Source organism: Erpetoichthys calabaricus, chromosome 2, assembly GCF_900747795.2.
Source record: "Erpetoichthys calabaricus chromosome 2, fErpCal1.3, whole genome shotgun sequence".
In the NCBI taxonomy this organism is placed as follows: Eukaryota; Metazoa; Chordata; class Cladistia; order Polypteriformes; family Polypteridae; genus Erpetoichthys; species Erpetoichthys calabaricus.
Genome location: NC_041395.2, coordinates 197,853,216 through 197,872,111, shown reverse-complemented (window position 1 = coordinate 197,872,111; position 18,896 = coordinate 197,853,216). Strand labels below are relative to the sequence as shown.

At 42.3% G+C, this 18,896-nt stretch overlaps 1 protein-coding gene across 1 annotated transcript; it reads right to left on the bottom strand.

The window, feature by feature from the left end:
- Nucleotides 1–1,978: 1,978 nt before the first annotated feature.
- On the bottom strand, nucleotides 1,979–11,685 carry rnpepl1 (arginyl aminopeptidase like 1). Its single transcript, XM_028794966.2, has 11 exons — nucleotides 11,144–11,685; nucleotides 7,838–7,978; nucleotides 7,528–7,679; nucleotides 7,332–7,448; nucleotides 7,020–7,255; nucleotides 6,819–6,932; nucleotides 3,462–3,574; nucleotides 3,263–3,371; nucleotides 2,948–3,172; nucleotides 2,721–2,860; nucleotides 1,979–2,536 (listed from the first exon to the last, which is right to left on the bottom strand). Exons 1-11 carry the CDS (start codon nucleotides 11,558–11,560, stop codon nucleotides 2,300–2,302), a joined length of 2,001 nt encoding a protein of 666 aa, XP_028650799.1. The 5' UTR covers nucleotides 11,561–11,685; the 3' UTR covers nucleotides 1,979–2,299.
- Nucleotides 11,686–18,896: the final 7,211 nt, after the last annotated feature.

The window sequence follows — 18,896 nt, the reverse complement described above, 5'->3', positions numbered from 1 at the left end:
CATGGGTAAAGTGTGCACACTCCACAGAGACAGCACACCCAAACACTGCTTGTGTGTATGCTTCATGTTTTCCAGAAAGCTGCAGGAGTCTTTCTTTGCCATCCTAAAGATAGGCAGGCCAGGATGTTAAGAGATTCTTAATTGTTCCTGTGTAAATGTGACTGGCACCCTGTCCAGAGCAGTGGTGCCCAGTGCTTCTGGGATAGGCTCCAGCTTGCCACAACCCGCAATTGGATTGGGTGGGTCTGAGAATGTATGCACATATTTATATTGTTATACAATTATGATGGCCAATTCCCAATCTGAGATCATGCAGGCAAGTCCACTGAAACTAGGGATTGTTTCACCTGTGCTCCCAATGCTGATGGGATAAACCCAAATTTCTTACAAAGCCCATATGGGTAAACATTAATATACTGTATATGATGCATTTTTCAGTCTGAAGAAGAGTGAACAGAAGACTCAGTAAGAGACTCCTTAGAGACTTAATACAGTGCCCCCTTAGGCCTATGCAGTTGAAAGTGGGGTCTTTTGCTATGTTCTCTCCACAGCTGGGCCGCCAGTATGGGTGCATCTACACTATGTGGAAGGGGCAATCCCCGGTTATACTGTTGTGTGGCTTCAAGATTTTCGAAGAGGCCCCATAAACAAACAAAAAGTAAATATAACACATTGAACCTCGGTCAGAATGGTATACAGAACAATACACCAAGCGAGGGCATCCCAAAAGAGCATAACTGAACTACTTTAAATGTTGCACTACGCAAAAGAACAAACATGAAACAGTATCAAGAAATGAGGTGCACTGATTAACTACTGTTAAAGACTGAAACATAAGCCATTAGGATTTATCCAATATGTTGCACCCCACCCACCTTCTGGTCAACGGCAAATGTCAAAGGTCAATCAAGACCATTGCCACCAGATTTCACAACAAAACTTATTTACAAGCTGTGAAATACATTAACCTAATATCTTGACCTTAAGATTTTCTAGAGTAATTTAATGAATATGTCAAGTGTGTAGGTCTTAATTAGGTTGGGGTTGTTAAATCATTATTACAGTTGCCCTAATGATATATGTGTGTTTGACATTTTGTCCCTCCTTTCTGTGAGCTTCACCAAATTGACTTTCAATTCGAATAAAGCAATTATGGTAATAAAGCATTTCAGCTTTTGTGTTTACCAAACCGTCTTAAGCTCCCTTTCCAGGATGGCGTAGGAGTATGGTTGACATGTGGCAGAGTGATGTGCCTTTTCCATTACCTAACCATGTAAGCACTCTGGGCATTACCCATTCACACAAGAAACTTTTCTTCTGCATTCCATTAGGAACCCAGTTGAGGAAGTACAAAAACTTGAAACTTATGAAATGCTTGTAATTATACTTCAGTATGCCATAGAAACATCTGACAAAAAGATCAAAAAACACTGAAGCAGCAAACCTTTGTGAAAATCAATACTTGGGTAATTCTCCAAACTTTTGGCCACGACTGTAGACTTCAATCCCAATCTCAAACAACAAATTACGTAGGATGGCATTAAGTGAAATGTAAGTTGATCCTCGTGCCAATGCTAGCATAGTACAAAAGAGTATAAAGGACTATGGAAGAAATACTTGTGTATCATCAGTGAAAACTGAACCCCATGATCCTGCACAGCAGACATTGTACATCATCTTCAGATGAAATAAGTATTATATTCTAACTCAACAATAAATCACACATTTTGGAAGGAAAAACTGAAAATGTATTTAAATATTACAAAACTTGAAAATGCTGGCAAAACAGACCCATCAAAGGGGCCTACCAGCTGTAGCAACCTTGAAGAACCTCCAAACAATGGCACAGTGCTGTAGCTTCTGCCTCTTAGCAAAACAGTGCCCAGATGATCAGTGAGGGGAACAGGGGAGAGAACGGTTATGGAGCCAATAAGGTGATCATTTTCCACTAACCAATAAAAAAAAAAAAAAAGAAAACTTTTTTTAAATCAACATATCCTTCATTTTAATGGCTCTCACTCCTCACTCACTAAACTCTTCCTCAGGTAACGCAAATTTGTAGCCTACGTGCCTTGCTGCAAATCTTGTTTTGCGGCTACAGGTCTACTGTAGCTTTGTCTCCCTGAGTGGACATATCTAAAAGGCACTTGATTGCTGGACTCATTTTTTCCAGACTCAGGCTAAATTGGTGTCAAAACCCAAGACAACACTTCAAAGAGTTGCCACTAAAAGCCGTCTGAAAACTGGTCACTGTGTGCCTACTTTAGTGATTTCTCAGTTAAACGATCCAAGGCACTGGTCATGCTGACACATTGACGTCTCGAAGGGCTACTGTTCCAGTGGTGTCCGTTGCTCGTTCGTCTCCCACAGGAGTGCTACCAAGTGGACCCACGCACTGTGACAAGATCTGCTGAAGTGTCTTTCGCAAGTTTGCATGCATACGACTCTGGGATTGGCAGAAAACATCCACTGCAATGGATTTTAGGGAGCTGCTACAAAGATCCTCATATAGGGGGACAGTGTACATTCTGGAGGTCTGCAGAGAGGAAAAAAGTTGCGAGTTACTGGAGATAACAGACTGCTTGAAACAGTGGCCAGGTTTACCACACAGCTCTCAAACACAAATAGAAAAAGTTCATCTATTTAGTGTTTTATCAGACACAAGTTAGCTAAACAATCCTAGGTTTAGTCAAGATTGAGACAGACAAAATGATACTCACATGGTCTTCCAGAAACCGGCGCACTTTGTGAAGTTCAGGGAAGTAGCCACTCCTGACCACCAACTGCAGCCAGCGAATCCTAACTTCTGCGTTTGAGTCCAGCAGTGGCGAATAGCAGCGAGCAAGTCGGCTCATGACCTCTGAAAGGAATGGGACAAAGGAATTAGTGCGCAGCACAAGAATAGTCAGAATTAGCACAGTGGACAAAGACATAACCAGGGACATACCATGAGACAGGGGGCAGCGATCCAGCAGCTTATCTAGGAATAGCACCATCTGGAAGGTCTGCCACTGTGCTAGGTTATGCAAAGTAATGGTAGGTAGGTCTAGAGTACCAGCAGTCCACAGCTGGCACAGTGTTTCAACAGGCTCTGTCAGGCTGTTGCCCTGGGACAAGTCTGGCTCGGATGGGGGTGGCCCACAAGCACTAAGCCAGCGCTCAAACTCCAAACCTGTAGTATAGCATGTAGAAGAGAGCATGGTCAATAGACCAGAAAATGCACACTTGCCATGGTGACAATATGAGGAAGAATGAAACTCACCTTCACGGTCAGCAACACTGCTGTCCTGCAGCTCAGGAAAGAAGCACAAGTAGTAGTCTAGGAGGTCCTGGGCCACCACACTACAAAAACAGAAGCGCTCAATGTAGGCCTGTAGGGAAAATGGAGCACAGTTTAAGGGGACTGCTAAAAAAGAATAATGGAACACAAGAGTGAGGACACCCACATGGACGAGACTAACCCTAAGGAAGTCATCGAAACGTTGGGGGTCACCACACAGCTCAGCTAAGTAGGAAATGAAGCAGAAGCCCTTCTCGTAGGTGAAGAGATTCATGAGACTGCTGGGATTCACTCCTGGAAAGTAAAAAAGACTGACAATCAAAGCAAATGTCCAAAATCATAGCCAAATGGAAAACATGAAATCAGAATAACAGTGTGTACTTAAGAGCAGAAAGAAACCCAGTGACTGCCTAACTTGACCTTAATTTTTTTTTACATTATTAGAAACCATACACATACTTTCTTTTTATATAGCAGACAAGTACTTCACAATTCATATGAAATCAATATTACAAATGTACCAAAACTCAGTTTATTTAGAGCAACTCTAAATACAAATTAAACAAATGTATAAACATGGTGAAGCTTGAACAAAGCTCCATTGTGATTTGTTAGTGCCGTCTGTCTTTTATTATGGCTTTTAATGACGGAATATAATTGGAAGTGCTGCCACACTAGTGTTTGTGACTTGCAACTTTGAATGGATCACTTACATCAGACTACATTGATTTTATTTACCCCATGTTATGGATAGGAACAGGAAACAAATACACTTCTTGAAGCCTGTTAAACCTTAACTAATTCACATTTCAGCTTTGAATAGATACTGCAGACACTGAAATTACCACAGAATTAACACGATTAATCACAGTTCTGGTGTTCACACTCCTCTTTGAGTGTCTCTAGCACTCAGACACCAAGCCCCATCTTTAGTCATTCAGAAGCACTCTTTCCTTTGTGGCTCTGCACAGGTAGCACCATCCACAGTTTACTTCCATCAGAAAGTCAACATGACATTCACATCTGTCTATAGCACTCTAAGCATATCAGTAAAAATCAGTGCTACACACCCATACATGGTGTGGACCGTCAATGCTATACGTGTGTGCGTATTTGCTGGCGAGTACAATTAAAGAATTCCTTTTGCCTCAGTGTTCTACACAATTACATGCACTCCCATGTACGTACACACTTCTAGTGGCAAAGGTAGGGACATTTTCAGAGTTCACACCACACATATCCCCCTACTAGCAAGTCACTACCATTTTTTCCTGATAACCAAACCATTTTGTTATTTTGAAGCCTTAGACTAAAATCTTTTGATTTTTTCCCCCCACCCCCCAATCAAGTGACACTGTATACCCCAGAATGACAAATAAAAATCAGATTATTAATACATTTTTGCATATGTGTTAAACGCTGATACCTGAAATATTACTTTGACACATGTATTCTGACCCTTTGCTATGATACTTGAAATTTATCTCAGGTGAATTCCATTCTATTGATCATCATTGAGATGTTTCTACACCTTGTTTGGAGTTCACCTGTGGTAAATTCAATTGACTGCATGTGACTGCGACAGGCAGGCACCTGTCTATATAAGACGCTGCAGTGGACAATGCACATCAGGTCAAAAAAAAAAAAAAAAAAAAAGCCATAAGGTCAAAGGAATTGACTGCAGGGCTTAGAGATGGAACTGTGTTGAGGGACAGATCTGGGGAAGGCAACAAAAACCATTGTGAAGCATCGAAGGTTCCCGAGAGCACAAAGGCCTCCATAATTCTTAAACTGAAGAAATTTGGAAAAGTAATGGCTCTTCTTAGAGCTGACTGCTCAGCCAAGCAGAACAACCAGAGTAGAAGGGCCTTGGTAAGAAAGGTTACCAAGAACCCAATGGTCTCTGTCTTAGATCAAGAGAACCTGTGCGGAGATGGAAGAAACTTCCAGAAGGACAAGCACCACTACAAAACTTCACTAATGTGGACTTTATGGAAGAATAGCCAGACAGAAACTTCTCCTCAGTTTATATATAAAAAATGAAGCCCACTTAGAGTCTGCAAAATGGCAACTGGTCTGAAGAAACCAAGACTGAATATGTTTGGTCTTAATCCTAAGTGTAATATCTGGATTCTGCCATCTGTACAACATCATTCTAACAATGAAGCATGGTTGTGTAGGCATTATTCTGTGGAGTCGTCATTTTTTTTAGCAGCAGAGACTGAAGAGTAATTAGGGTTGAGAGAAAGCTGAATCGAGCAAAGTACAGAGATATCCTTAATAATAACCTGGTCCAAACCACTTTGCACCTCAGACTGGATGGAAGGTTCACCTTCCAACAGGACAGTGACCCTAAACACAAAGTAAAAGTAACACAAGAGTGGCTTAGGGAAACTCTGTGAATGCCCCTAAGTGGCTCAGCCAGAGTCTGGACTTGAAACCCAACTAAACACATGGAAAGATCTGAAAACAGCTGCCCACGGATGGTCTCCATCCAACCCGCAGAGCTTCAGTGGATCTGCAGAGAGTTATGGCAGAAAATCCCAAGACAACTCCAGTCCATAATCTTTGTGAAAGGTGCTTCAGTGAAGCACTGAGTAAAAGGTCTGAAAACTTGTTGATAAAGGTGATAGTTGAGTTTTTTTAGTTCTAATAAATTTGCAAAAAATGTCTAAAATCCTCTTTTCACTATGTCATTCTGGGCTGTTAACTGTTGCTTGATGAAAGGAAAATTAGTTTAAATGATTTTAGCATACCACTGCAATATAATAAAATGTGAAAAAAGTAAAGGAATCTTGAATATTTGAGTGCACTGTACCCTTGTGAGTCGTGAAATTCCAATCCACCCTATTACAATTACACACAACACATAGTCTAGCTGGGAGCATCAACATCTCGGTTTCCATTACGTGTCAGTGACTCACACACCTCTGCTATAATGTGCCGCTCAATAACTGTATTTCCTTCTATCATCTAATGCATTTAAATTCAATTAAATGTTGAAGTGCCTGGGCCTATAGCAGCAACACTGAGCACAAGGCAGAAATCAACTCTTGATGAGGCTCTAGTCCATCACAAGGTAAAATGCACAGAAACTGAGGCAATTTAAAGCCATCACTTAACCTAACAGGCATCTACTTGGTACGTGGGAGGAAAACCAGAGTACCTATTACTGCACCGGACACACCTATTACAAGTCAGTGCAATCCTGCCTCCTGACATTTCACTTACAGTATGAATCAGCCTTTAACACACACAGCCCTACTTACAAGTCTATACTACTAACCTCCCACAATTTGCCACATTCTTACCATGGATTTCATTATACTTTTATGATAAACTACCATATATGAATGTCCTCAACTTCAGAAATTGATAGATTGTACTCAGTTGCACCAACCTGAACATTTTTCAGATGTCTAAGATATTTAAGCTTGGAATTTATTGTTTGATATGTGAAACAAGACAATGTTTTACTCGGGTCCAGCACTGCCAATCATTGAGCCAAATTCCCACCCAAACCAAATAAGAATCACACCTGACTCAAACTTTACTTGCAGCTTGCTCACTGGGTTGTTTTCTCCCAGCAGCCTCATTTGCCGGTGTAGGGCACCCAATCGGAAGGCTGTCTCCAGACAGGTGAAAGCAGCTCCTGCAGGATAACAGGACACAGTAAACCAAATAGGCATACAATGTTGTGTGTGGCCATCGACTGACCACAGATCTACCACCTGCTCACCGAATGCCTCAGTGGTGATGCGTCTCTGTGCATATGTCGCCAGCCCCTCACTCAGCCACATCTCCTCCCAGGTGGCATTGGTCACTGCATTGCCAAACCAGCTGTGGGCAATCTCGTGGATGAGATCCACCACTAGAAAGTCACTACTGTCCAGAATGGAAGAGATGATGAATGTCAAACAGGGATTCTCCATGGCAACGATGGGGAAAGAGGGTGGAAGGAACACAATGTCGTATCTGCAAGAAGGAAAGCTGGTTGTCAATGCTGCATGGGCAAACTGCTAACTATAGCAGAACAGGATAGCACATTCACCTTCCCCATACATAGGGTCCAAAAAGTCTTTCGGCTGCACACAGCCAGCTCTCCACTTGGCCATTCAGCTTACTGACAGCCATATTCAGGATGCAGGGCTCTGCCCAAATACGACTCCTACAATAAGTAAAGACGTACAACATGAGAGTAAGGCCAGTGTTGCACAGAACTCGTACGCAAATGGAAAAGCTTTTACCGTGGACCAATATCAGCTGGTATCAACTCTCCAGCCACCAGGGCTACGAGGTAGGCAGGAACTGGGTGTTCCATGTGGAACTGAAAGGCCTTATCCTGCTCACTGTATGCGCTACATGTAGCACTCATTAGGACCTGGACCCCCTCAGGCACCTAAGCCAAGAGAAGACATTTTCAAACAATAAAGTTTATCATACATTGATGAGCATGCAAAGATCAGCATAAGGAAACTCTCTCTCTCTCTCTCTCTCAAATACACATCATCATCATCATCACCGTAGTTAGCGAGAGCCATCAGCAGCAATACTGACCGTGACCGTAGCCGAGTACGTGCTCTTCACAGCAGGTGTGTCAAAGCAGGGAAAGAAGGATCGGTTACATACAGAGTGGCCCTGAGTGAAGACAAAAGGCTTCAAGTTCCCACAGGTCAGCTCAGCATCCAGCCACCAGATCTAAAAGAGACACATTAAGAGGGACAGTTCACTGTGGCCCATCTGCTAAAGGCTTTACAAATGCCCATTCAAACTCCTTCCTCACACATAGGTATATGTCAGTCTAAATTAAGCCCAAAAAAAAAAACAAAAAAAAAAAGCACCCCACACTTTGACCATTTCAGTAGAATATCTAGCAGGAGCCTGGGTGATAAACTGCATTAACTTAAATTACATGATCTTGCAAGGAGATGTTGGAATTACAGCTAGGATTGTGGCTGCCACATTATCACTAACCTTATACTGATAGTCATCTGGATTACAAATCTTCTCAAATTTGTTTATTCAATTCAGGGGGGAGTTCAGGGGGCAAAGTTTGTTTCATAAGCACTGGGCACAAGGCAGAGGACACCAAGTCATTGCAGGACGCACTCACATACACAGTACTGATAATGACAAGGGACCAATTTGGAATAGTCAATAAATCTAACATAGAGGTCTTTGGGATGTTGAAGGAAACTCCACATCAACAATCCAAGGAAAAAAACAGAAGGGGTTGAGGTTATATGTGAGCTTTGAGTTAATTAGGGGACATCTTTGTGCACACGAAGTAGTGGAATTTCATGTTCATGCATGACCTTCTCTGTGATGTCTACATGTTCTCCCCTGTGCTGGATTGGCACCTTGTTAGATTATGCATAGTTTATTTACTGATTTCTGGAAAGGGGACTATATAAAATAATGACTGCATGAGCCCATCTTGGGCTCGTTCGTGCTTTGCACTCATTAATGGCAGCACCAGGAAGCCATGAAAATGTACAGGTGCTGGTCATAAAATTAGAATATCATGACAAAGTTGATTTATTTCAGTAATTCCATTCAAAAAGTGAAACTTGTATATTAGATTCATTCATTACACACAGACTGATGTATTTCAAATGTTTATTTCTTTTAATGTTGATGATTATAACTGACAACTAATGAAAGTCCCAAATTCAGTATCTCGGAAAATTAGAATATCAATTAACACCAATGCAAAAAAAGGATTTTTAGAAATGTTGGCCAACTGAAAGGTATGAACATGAAAAGTATGAGCATGTACAGCACTCAATATTTAGTTGGGGCTCCTTTGGCCTGGATTACTGCAGCAATGCGGCGTGGCATGGAGTCGATCAGTCTGGCACTACTCAGGTGTTATGAGAGCCCATGTTGCTCCGATAGTGGCCTTCAGCTCTTCTGAATTGTTGGGTCTGGCGTATTGCATCTTCCTCGTCACAATACCCCATAGATTTTCTATGGGGTTAAGGTCAGGCGAGTTTGCTGGCCAATCAAGAACAGGGATACCATGGTCCTTAAACCAGGTACTGGTAGCTTTGGCACTGTGTGCAGGTGCCAGGTCCTGTTGGAAAATGAAATCTGCATCTCCATAAAGTTTGTCAGCAGCAAGAAGCATGAAGTGCTCTAAAACTTCCTGGTAGACGGCTGCGTTGACCTTGGACCTCAGAAAACACAATGGATCAACACCAGCAGATGACATGGCACCCCAAACCATCACTGACTGTGGAAACTTTACACTGGACCTCAAGCAACGTGGATTCTGTGCCTCTCCTCTCTTCCTCCAAACTCTGGGACCTTGATTTCCAAAGGAAATGCAAAATTTACTTTCATCAGAGAACATAACTTTGGACCACTCAGCAGCAGTCCAAAGGCAAGACGCTTCTGACGCTGTCTCTTGTTCAAGAGTGGCTTGACACAAGGAATGCGACAGCTGAAACCCATGTCTTGCATACGTCTGTGCGTGGTGGTTCTTGAAGCACTGACTCCAGCTGCAGTCCACTCTTTGTGAATCTCCCCCACATTTTTGAATGGGTTTTGTTTCACAATCCTCTCCAGGGTGCGGTTATCCCTATTGCTTGTACACTTTTTTCTACCACATCTTGTCCTTCCCTTCGCCTCTCTAATAATGTGCTTGGACACAGAGCTCTGTGAACAGCCAGCCTCTTTAGCAATGACCTTTTGTGTCTTGCCCTCCTTGTGCAAGGTGTCAATGGTCGTCTTTTGGACAACTGTCAAGTCAGCAGTCTTCCCCATGATTGTGTAGCCTACAGAACTAGACTGAGAGACCATTTTAAGGCTTTTGCAGGTGTTTTGAGTTAATTAGCTGATTAGAGTGTGGCACCAGGTGTCTTCAATATTGAACCTTTTCACAATATTCTAATTTTCCGAGATACTGAATTTGGGACTTTCATTAGTTGTCAGTTATAATCATCAACATTAAAAGAAATAAACATTTGAAATACATCAGTCTGTGTGTAATGAATGAATCTAATATACAAGTTTCACTTTTTGAATGGAATTACTGAAATAAATCAACTTTGTCATGATATTCTAATTTTATGACCAGCACCTGTATATTTAATAAAGGCTAAACTGTGTGTGTGTTTTTTCCCTCATAAACATGTCAACTGAATTCTGCGTTACAAAACTGGGGCTGCTTAGCAGTTAGCTGCCTCATGGATCTAGCAAATACCATGCCCATTCTGTGTGGAGTTTACTCAGGGTTATCCAGTCTTCACCCCCAAATTGCTTACGGCTGTCTTAACTGCCAATTCAAGTGTTGGGTCTGAGTGAGTGTGGGCCCTCCAACGCACTAGTGCCATATTTAGGGCTGGTACTGTTGGCGTCCGCCATCCTAAATTGGGTTAAGTGATTCTGAGAATGTTATGTTTATGTTATAAAATAAACAGTCTATTAACTATTGCCAAATAGTTGAAAACGACCATACAAGTCCAAGAATTAAAAAGTAAACAAGATTTATTTCAAAGAATAACCCGAGTTGTTAATGCATCTAGTTCCATCACCTGGAAAAAACTTAGAACGTCCACATGATTTTAAAAGGTCATCCATCACACCTCAGGACAAGAACTTAGAGGAAGAGAAGAGTACTGCGAGACTAACAAAACAGGGCTGACAGCTAAAATGGTCGTAGCAGCAATAACAATAACAGTCAAATCCACCACAGAAACAGAAACTGGGGTACATGAAAAGGCGTAGAGGAGACTATAAAAAGAACATAAAAGGACAAAGAATAAAAGGAAAATGGAAGCAAAACTGAAATAGTGAACGAGTTTTGCGTGAGGAGACAAGCACAACAACATTATGAGAAACAACGGCAAAAACACTCACCGCCGGCGCATCCTTCGCCGTGTACAGGACGATTACTTCGAAGCCCCGGTGCGGCTCCTGAGCAGCTGCCGGCAGCGCGATGCTCAGCGCCGCCCCGTATTCGGTGAAGGGCTCGATACGGTAGGGCAGACCAGTGCACAGAAAGCCCTCGGGGAGACAGCAGTCTACCGAATGGATGAGCAGTGAAGGGTGAGTGTCCAGAACCAGCGTGGCGACTCCACAGGAAAGTGGGCAGAGGCGTAGGCTCAGACGGCCACGTACCTCCCTTTCGGGAAAGCTTAGTTGGAGCCGCAAGTCCAGGTGCCGCAGCGAGAAGCTCTCGAAGTTGGAGGCCGAAGCCACGTCCACCGGCGACGGAGCAGCCCCGCACCTCCCCGGTGGGCAGCAGCAGAAGGCCGAATGCGGGGAGTCGGACATATCCTACGAAAAGAGGTACTACGTGAAATCCATGGGACTACGGCTATGTCACTACCCGGTCCGCGTTGCCTGCCCGATCCGACAAGTCTACCAAAAACAGGAAGCGAATGAGCTGCCGAAAACATGGCCTTGGGCAGTAGGGGCGCTCGAGAGCCGATAAGAAATGAAGCGAAAGGAGGCGAAGACGAAATGGGGCGGGGCCGGGAGCACACGGGGCGGACACAAGGGGCAGGGCTATTCTGGAGCTGCTCACTAGGAGAGAGGTTACCGGAAAAGGAGGGAACCGGGGGAACATGTTGGGAACGAAGGCTGAGTTCTGAAGAACGGGGCAGTGAAACGTCCCAGTCAGAAAAGGGGAAGGATTGCTGTGATGTTACTGGGGCAGGGTTAAGTTTAAATGAGTAATGATTATAGCAGGACAAGCGAAGTGCATACACGTGGGATTTACAGGAAGGATACATAAGTAGATGTAGGATGGACGTATGAACTTGCTAATGAAGAATATTCTCCAATGGACGAGAGCAAGTAAGAGGCAGTGATTCAAATGAATAGTACTATTTTTGTCCATTTTTTTTCCAGTTGTCTGAAGGAATAACTTTGGATATTTTTATTCATTATTCTTCAGCCATTACAAAGTAATAAAGGATTTACATTTCACAGGTTTATAACAAATACTCCAGTTTTTAATTTTAGGATATGATGTGGTCGACTGGAAATTTGAAAGAAGCCTGTATAAACAAATGTATATCGCCTTGAAAACAAAGTAATTTTTCTTAGGTCAGTTTAGGTTGGTAACTCTTTATTGATGAGTTTTGTTCCTAAATATGGGGAAAAAATAGATTTGTTTATGTTACTTACCCCATTTTCTTTCTAGTGATGTTTGAGAAAAAGTTTTAATCTCATGTTTTCAGGCAGAATGAAGAGAAAAAAAGATTCTGATATAATACAAGCCAATGGAGAACCAATACTGTGTAACAGCAAATGATGTGAAAAACTTTAATTGAAGAAAAAAAAAAACCTCACATTTGACTTTTTGGATAATCCATGTGTCGGTAATGTGCAAACTTGTGCATTTTTGCTAAAATATTGTTACATATATACTACTGTAAAAATTAGCACACATCATTACAGCATTAGTTACCACTTGCTTGCTTGTAAACCTTTTTCTCTTCATTCTGCATGAAAACATGAGATTAAAACATTTCCGCAGCCAACACTAGAAAGTACTTGGGGTAAGCAATATATAAAAACATAATTTTTGGTGCAAGGATTACTTTAAACCTGCTTAATCCACATCATGATCATCTGGGCATGGTGCCTATCCCAGCAGCGCTAGGTGCAAGGTGAGCACCAACCGTGGATGGGGTGCCAGTTCAACACCGGGCACATCACTTCACAAATGGACAGTCTAAAGTTTCCAACTACACTCTTAAAAATCCTGGTTCTTTAGTGGCACTTTATGGTTCTTTACTGTGTTATGCAGTTGCTTGATGAACCTTTGCTTGACAAAGAACTATTTCATTCTGGTATGGATTCTTTACATATGAAGTTGATTCTTTGTGTGTTGGAAAATTTTTAATATGTAGAAGGAAAAAAAAAACTGAAATCTTTAATGTGTGGTAAGCTACCTACCAAGACACTAACCGATTAAGAAAACCTAAACTTTGCCTTTATCCTTGTGTGCAGCGAGAGTCCTTTTAAAATCATGACCCCACTGGTATTTCACAAATCTGTTACCATCTGTTCATGGTTATTTACTGTATGGAGTCTGTTACAGATCTAAATATTTTTTGGAACCTTCGTGTGGATGGGTCTAACTGGAACCAAAAATTGTTCCCCTATAACATCACTCTGAAGAACCGCTCTGGCACCTTCAGTTTTTAATAGAGTAGGCCAACTTGCAAATACTGTATTTAACGCATTAGAGGATACCAAGAGAAACCTTTACGCAGGTATGGGGAGATCATGCTTAACTCTACAAAGGCAGAATCTAGGCATAGGATTTGAAAAATAAATTAAAGGACAATGTTGAAAACACATCAGATCTCAATGGGAAAAAAATCACGCTGGTTATCTATACTGATATGGACTGGGTAATGTGTTAGGAACAAAAAGATACCACATCATTTGATGGAAATGAAAATTATCAACCTACAGAGAGCTGAATTCAAAGACACCCCAAAAATCAAAGTGAAAAAATGATGTGGCAGGCCAATTCATTTTTCCGAAATTTCATTGCAGCAACTCAAAATTATACTCAGTAGTTTGTATGGCCCCATGTGCTTGTATGCATGCCTGACAATGTCGGGGGTCATGCTCCTAATGAGGCGACAGATGATGTCCAGGGGGATCTCCTCCCAGATCTGGACCAGGGCATCACTGAGCTCCTGGACAGTCTGAGGTGCAACCTGGCGGCGTCGGATGGACTGAAACATAATGTCCCAGAGGTGTTCTATTGGATTTAGGTCAGGCGAGCGTGGGGGCCAGTCAATGGTATCAGTCCTTCATCCTCCAGGAACTGCCTGCATACTCTCAGAACGTGAGGCCAGGCATTGTCGTGCACCAGGAGGGACCCAGGACACACGGCACTAGCATAGGGTCTGACAATGGGACCAAGGTTTTCATCCCGATACCTAATGGCAGTCAAGATGCCGTTGTCTAGCCTGTAGAGGTTTGTGTGTCCCTCCATGGATATGCCTCCCCAGACCATCACTGACCCACTACCAAACTGGTCATGTTGAACGATGTTACAGGCAGCATAACGTTCTCCATGACTTCTCCAGACCCTTTCACGTCTGTCACATATGCTAAGGGTGAACCTGCTGTCATCTGTGAAAAGCACAGGGTGCCAGTGATTGACCTCCCAATTCTGGTATTCTATGGCAAATACCAATGGAGCTCCACGGTGCCATGCAGTGAGCACAGGGCCCACTAGAGGACATCAGGCCCTCAGGCCACCCTCATGAAGCCTGTTTCTGATTGTTTGGTCAGAGACATTCACACCAGTGACCTGCCGGAGGTCATTTTGTAGGGCTCTGGCAGTGCTCATCCTGTTCCTTCTTGCCCAAAGGAGCAGATACTGGTCCTACTGATGGGTTAAGGACCTTCTATGGCCCTGTCCGGCTCTCCTAAAGTAACTGCCTTCTCCTGGAATCTCCTCCATGCCCTTGCGACTGTGCTGGGAGACACAGCAAACCTTCTGGCAATAGCACGTATTGAAGTGCCATGCTGGAGAAGCTGGACTACCTGTGCAACCCTCTGTAGGGTCCTAGCTATCTCCTCATGCTACCAGTAGTGACACTGACTGCAGCCAAATGCAAAACTACTGAAAAAACAGTCACAAAAGATGAGGAGGGAAAAATGTCAATGGCCTCCCCCTGTTAAACCATTCCTGTTTTGGGGGTCGTCTCATTGTTGCCCCTCTAGTGCACCTGTTGTTAATTTCATTAACACCAAAGCAGCTGAAACTGATTAACAACCCCCTCTGCTACTTAACTGACCAGATCAATAGCCCAGACGTTTCATTGACTTGATGCTATACTCTGATTGAAGTGTTCCTTTAATTTTTTTGAGCAGTTTGTATTTATATATATATATATACTGTATGTATATATATATATATATATATTATATATATATATATATATATTTACAGTATATATATATGTGTATATATACAGTATATACTGTATGTGTGTATATATATCCATCCATCCATCCATTATCCAACCCGCTATATCCTAACTACAGGGTCACGGGGGTCTGCTGGAGCCAATCCCAGCCAACACAGGGCGCAAGGCAGGAAACAAACCCTGGGCAGGGCGCCAGCCCACTGCAGGGCACACACACACACACACACTGGAGGAAACCCACACAGGCACGGGGAGAACATGCAAACTCCACACAGGGAGGACCCGGGAAGCGAACCTGGGTCTCCTAACTGCGAGGCAGCAGCACTACCCACTGTGCCACCATGCCACCCATATATATATATATATATATATATATATATAGAGATATAGATATACTGTAGAGATAGATATATTCTATACTAATAAAAGGCAAAGCCCTCACTGACTCACTCATCACTAATTCTCCAACTTCCCGTGTAGGTGGAAGGCTGAAATTTGGCAGGCTCATTCCTTACAGCTTACTTACAAAAGTTAAGCAGGTTTCATTTCGAAATTCTACACGTAACGGTCATAACAGTCGACAACGTCCGCCATGTTAAACTTTCTTATTTATGGCCCCATCTTCACGAAATTTGGTAGGCGGCTTCCCTGCACTAACTGAAACAGATGTACGTACTTATTTTGGTGGCATGATGCCACTGTCGGTCGCCATATTGAACTTTCCAACGGTCTTTGTTACTTATGGGCCCATCTTCAAGAAATTTGGTACGCGGGTTCCCAACGCTAACTGAATCCTACTTACTTACATATATACGTCCATAGCCTGCAGCTCGGTCGTCATGTGAGGCGGCATTGGGTCCCCCATCCCCACGCCTCCCACGTAGTTGGCTGCCTGCCTATATTAGGCCGTCCGTCGTTCTGGTCTCTTCATTCCCTTCCTTGCTTCGCCACGGTATTCACGTCTCCTTGCTGATAACTGCAGCTCTTTTATTTAATCCACAGCTTCTCTGCTGTTTTATTGTTCGTTTATTACGATTATAGTTATTGTGTAGGTATTTTAGACTTAGTTTACATTGTTCAGGTACCCATTTTCTTTATTGTTTCAACCATACCCCCATTAACATGTCTATCGAGGTGATCACCATCAATCAAACAACTGTCACTTACCGAGTGGTTTCTATGCCCGGAGATGGCACCTGCCTTTTCCATTCTCTGTTACATATTGCACGGCCATATCAGGCTCACTCTTGATATCCGGAGGAAGATTGTGTCTTGTGTATTGAATGACTGGGACAGGTACAAGGTGTGGACTGATGACAGTACAGGAGATAATTCTACTACACAGGAGCACTATAAGAGTGAAATGCTTAAGCCCTTCACCTATGGTTCTGCTGTGAGTTGATGGCTGCCGCTGAATTGTTCGGTTGTTGCTTTCAAGTGTACCGAAATGGCCAAATATTTTACATCTTTGGACAACCGCCAATGCCTCTTAAACATCTTAGATTCACAGGTGATGATTTGAGTAGTGGACACTTTGATGTTTATGAATGTTTAAACCCTCAAAAGCTGGATGCGAAGTTATCGATGAAACCCATTTCAATTCAAACGCCTCCAATTTCCAGTAAGGCTTTGCTTCGCAATGACAATTAATAAATCTCAGGGACAGACCCTACAAAAGGTTGGCATTGATTTGAGGCAAGATTGCTTTTCACATGGTCAACTATACGTTGCATGCTCAAGAGTAAGCTCAGCGCACAGCTTGGTCATATTACAACTGGAGGGCCAAACTGACAACGTGGTATACAAAGAGATCCTTAACAAATAATTATTGGTATATTTTCCCATAGTTTAAAAAAGTTTACATTTCTTCTTAATAAAAATTTTAAAGCAGTACTTCGCTGCTGCGAAGCGCGGGTATTTTGCTAGTATATATAAGGAAGTGAGGGGGATTTTCACTAAGAGAGAAAAATGCATTTATTCTTTTCAAGCTTATATTGAGAAAGTTACAGACAATCAGATTGCATAAGTCCTGCATTTGTTTCTTTTTTGTTATGTGGTCAGTTATGGAAGTTCATTCATTGAGCTACCAATGTAAAGCTCTAGCATTGTTCACAGATAGTAGGAGACAAAATCAGAGACGTGTATAATCTTCCAACTATCAGGCGTGCTCTGTGTCATCAACAAATGGAAGGTGAATTATTGTACCTAATCCCAAGTTTCAGTCGAGTCATCCTTCTACAGTGGGCAACTTGTCAAGACTGAAACTCTGTGAGGCAATAACCAGTTTATAAGTGCTACAAAGCCCAGTGTCTGAGATATGAAACCATTTTTAACTTTTTACAGAAGCTAGTGTGTCATAAATCTGTTATTTTTTTGTTGTAAATGCCACACATCTCCCCATGGACATTACTGACACAGTCTGTGATGATGGTGCCAGTCTCAAGCAAAGAGTGCCAGGAGAGGAGAGACATTTATGGGGGCACAAAAAATGGACAGACCAAAGTTATTGGAGTAAAACTTGTTGTTTCATTGTATCAGTGACTCGAGAGAACGCTTTCTCTGGGCAAAAACCACAATGACTGCACTAAATCTTTGTGCTAGTAGGAATTACTATTGAGAAATCTGGATAGAGATGGCTAACTTGAAATTTTGTCCACAGTGGTATGTTCACAGGGAGTTAGTAAAAAGCTTACAACTTGGACTTTTGGCAAATTTGAATGTGTTTATAATGTAATTTGTGACCGTGAAAGGATAATAGTGAATAAATTTAGCAATCAACATATCATTTCTATGTTTAGTTTTATTTTTTTAATACATTCTTACTATATGAGCTCCTCTTTTCTATAAAATTAGAAATACACCTTATGGTGCATTCAGATGATATCTTTCTATGGTAGTGTCTTGAATTTTTTTTTCATAGCAAAACATAGTTGAATATGATTGTTTAGTTGGTATCTTAAGATGTGGATCTCAGTGCCAGTTGCAGCATATGAAGGAACTGCATCCCATGTTAACAAGAGTGCCCTTCTGTCTGCCCTTGCCCATGCTATTTGACTCCGTTTTCTATGCCCACGTAATCAGGTTCAGGGTAGCTAGGGCTTGAGCCTGTCTTGACAGCATCACATGCAAAGCAGGAACCAACCCTTAGTGGAACACTGCAACTACTATAAAGTGGTTTTTTTTTTCCATTTTCACATAAAAAATGTATACTCTCTTTAACACAAATGGAAAGAAATTTATTAGAATTAAAAAACAAAAACAAACCACACTGCCGTTATAACCCTATTAGATAAATTGATGCAGGAACGTAATTTCACAAACTGTAGATGCTATAATAGATGGTTGGGCATCCCCTTTGGGTTTGAGTGTAACACCCTGCCCAGCAGTGAGGCCATAATTCCTGAATTCCAGAATCCTGGCTGAGATGGTTCCCAGTTCCAATCCCAGTCAGGGAAAGGGAATAATGGATGGATTGAGGGAGGTTACATATTGGAGTCAATTCATCCCCCACATGTCCCCTTCAAAGTACTCCCAGTTTGGATACTTGTGGGGATGCCTGGGACTTGTTGTTCAGAAGGGCAGCCCTGAGTACTGTCACCTGGAGAAATGCTCAGTGCTGTACTGAGCTTCCATATTGGCCAGAAGTGCTTACATAGTGTACTGCAATGACAGCAGAAGTATCAGAAAAGGAGACAGAGGAAGTA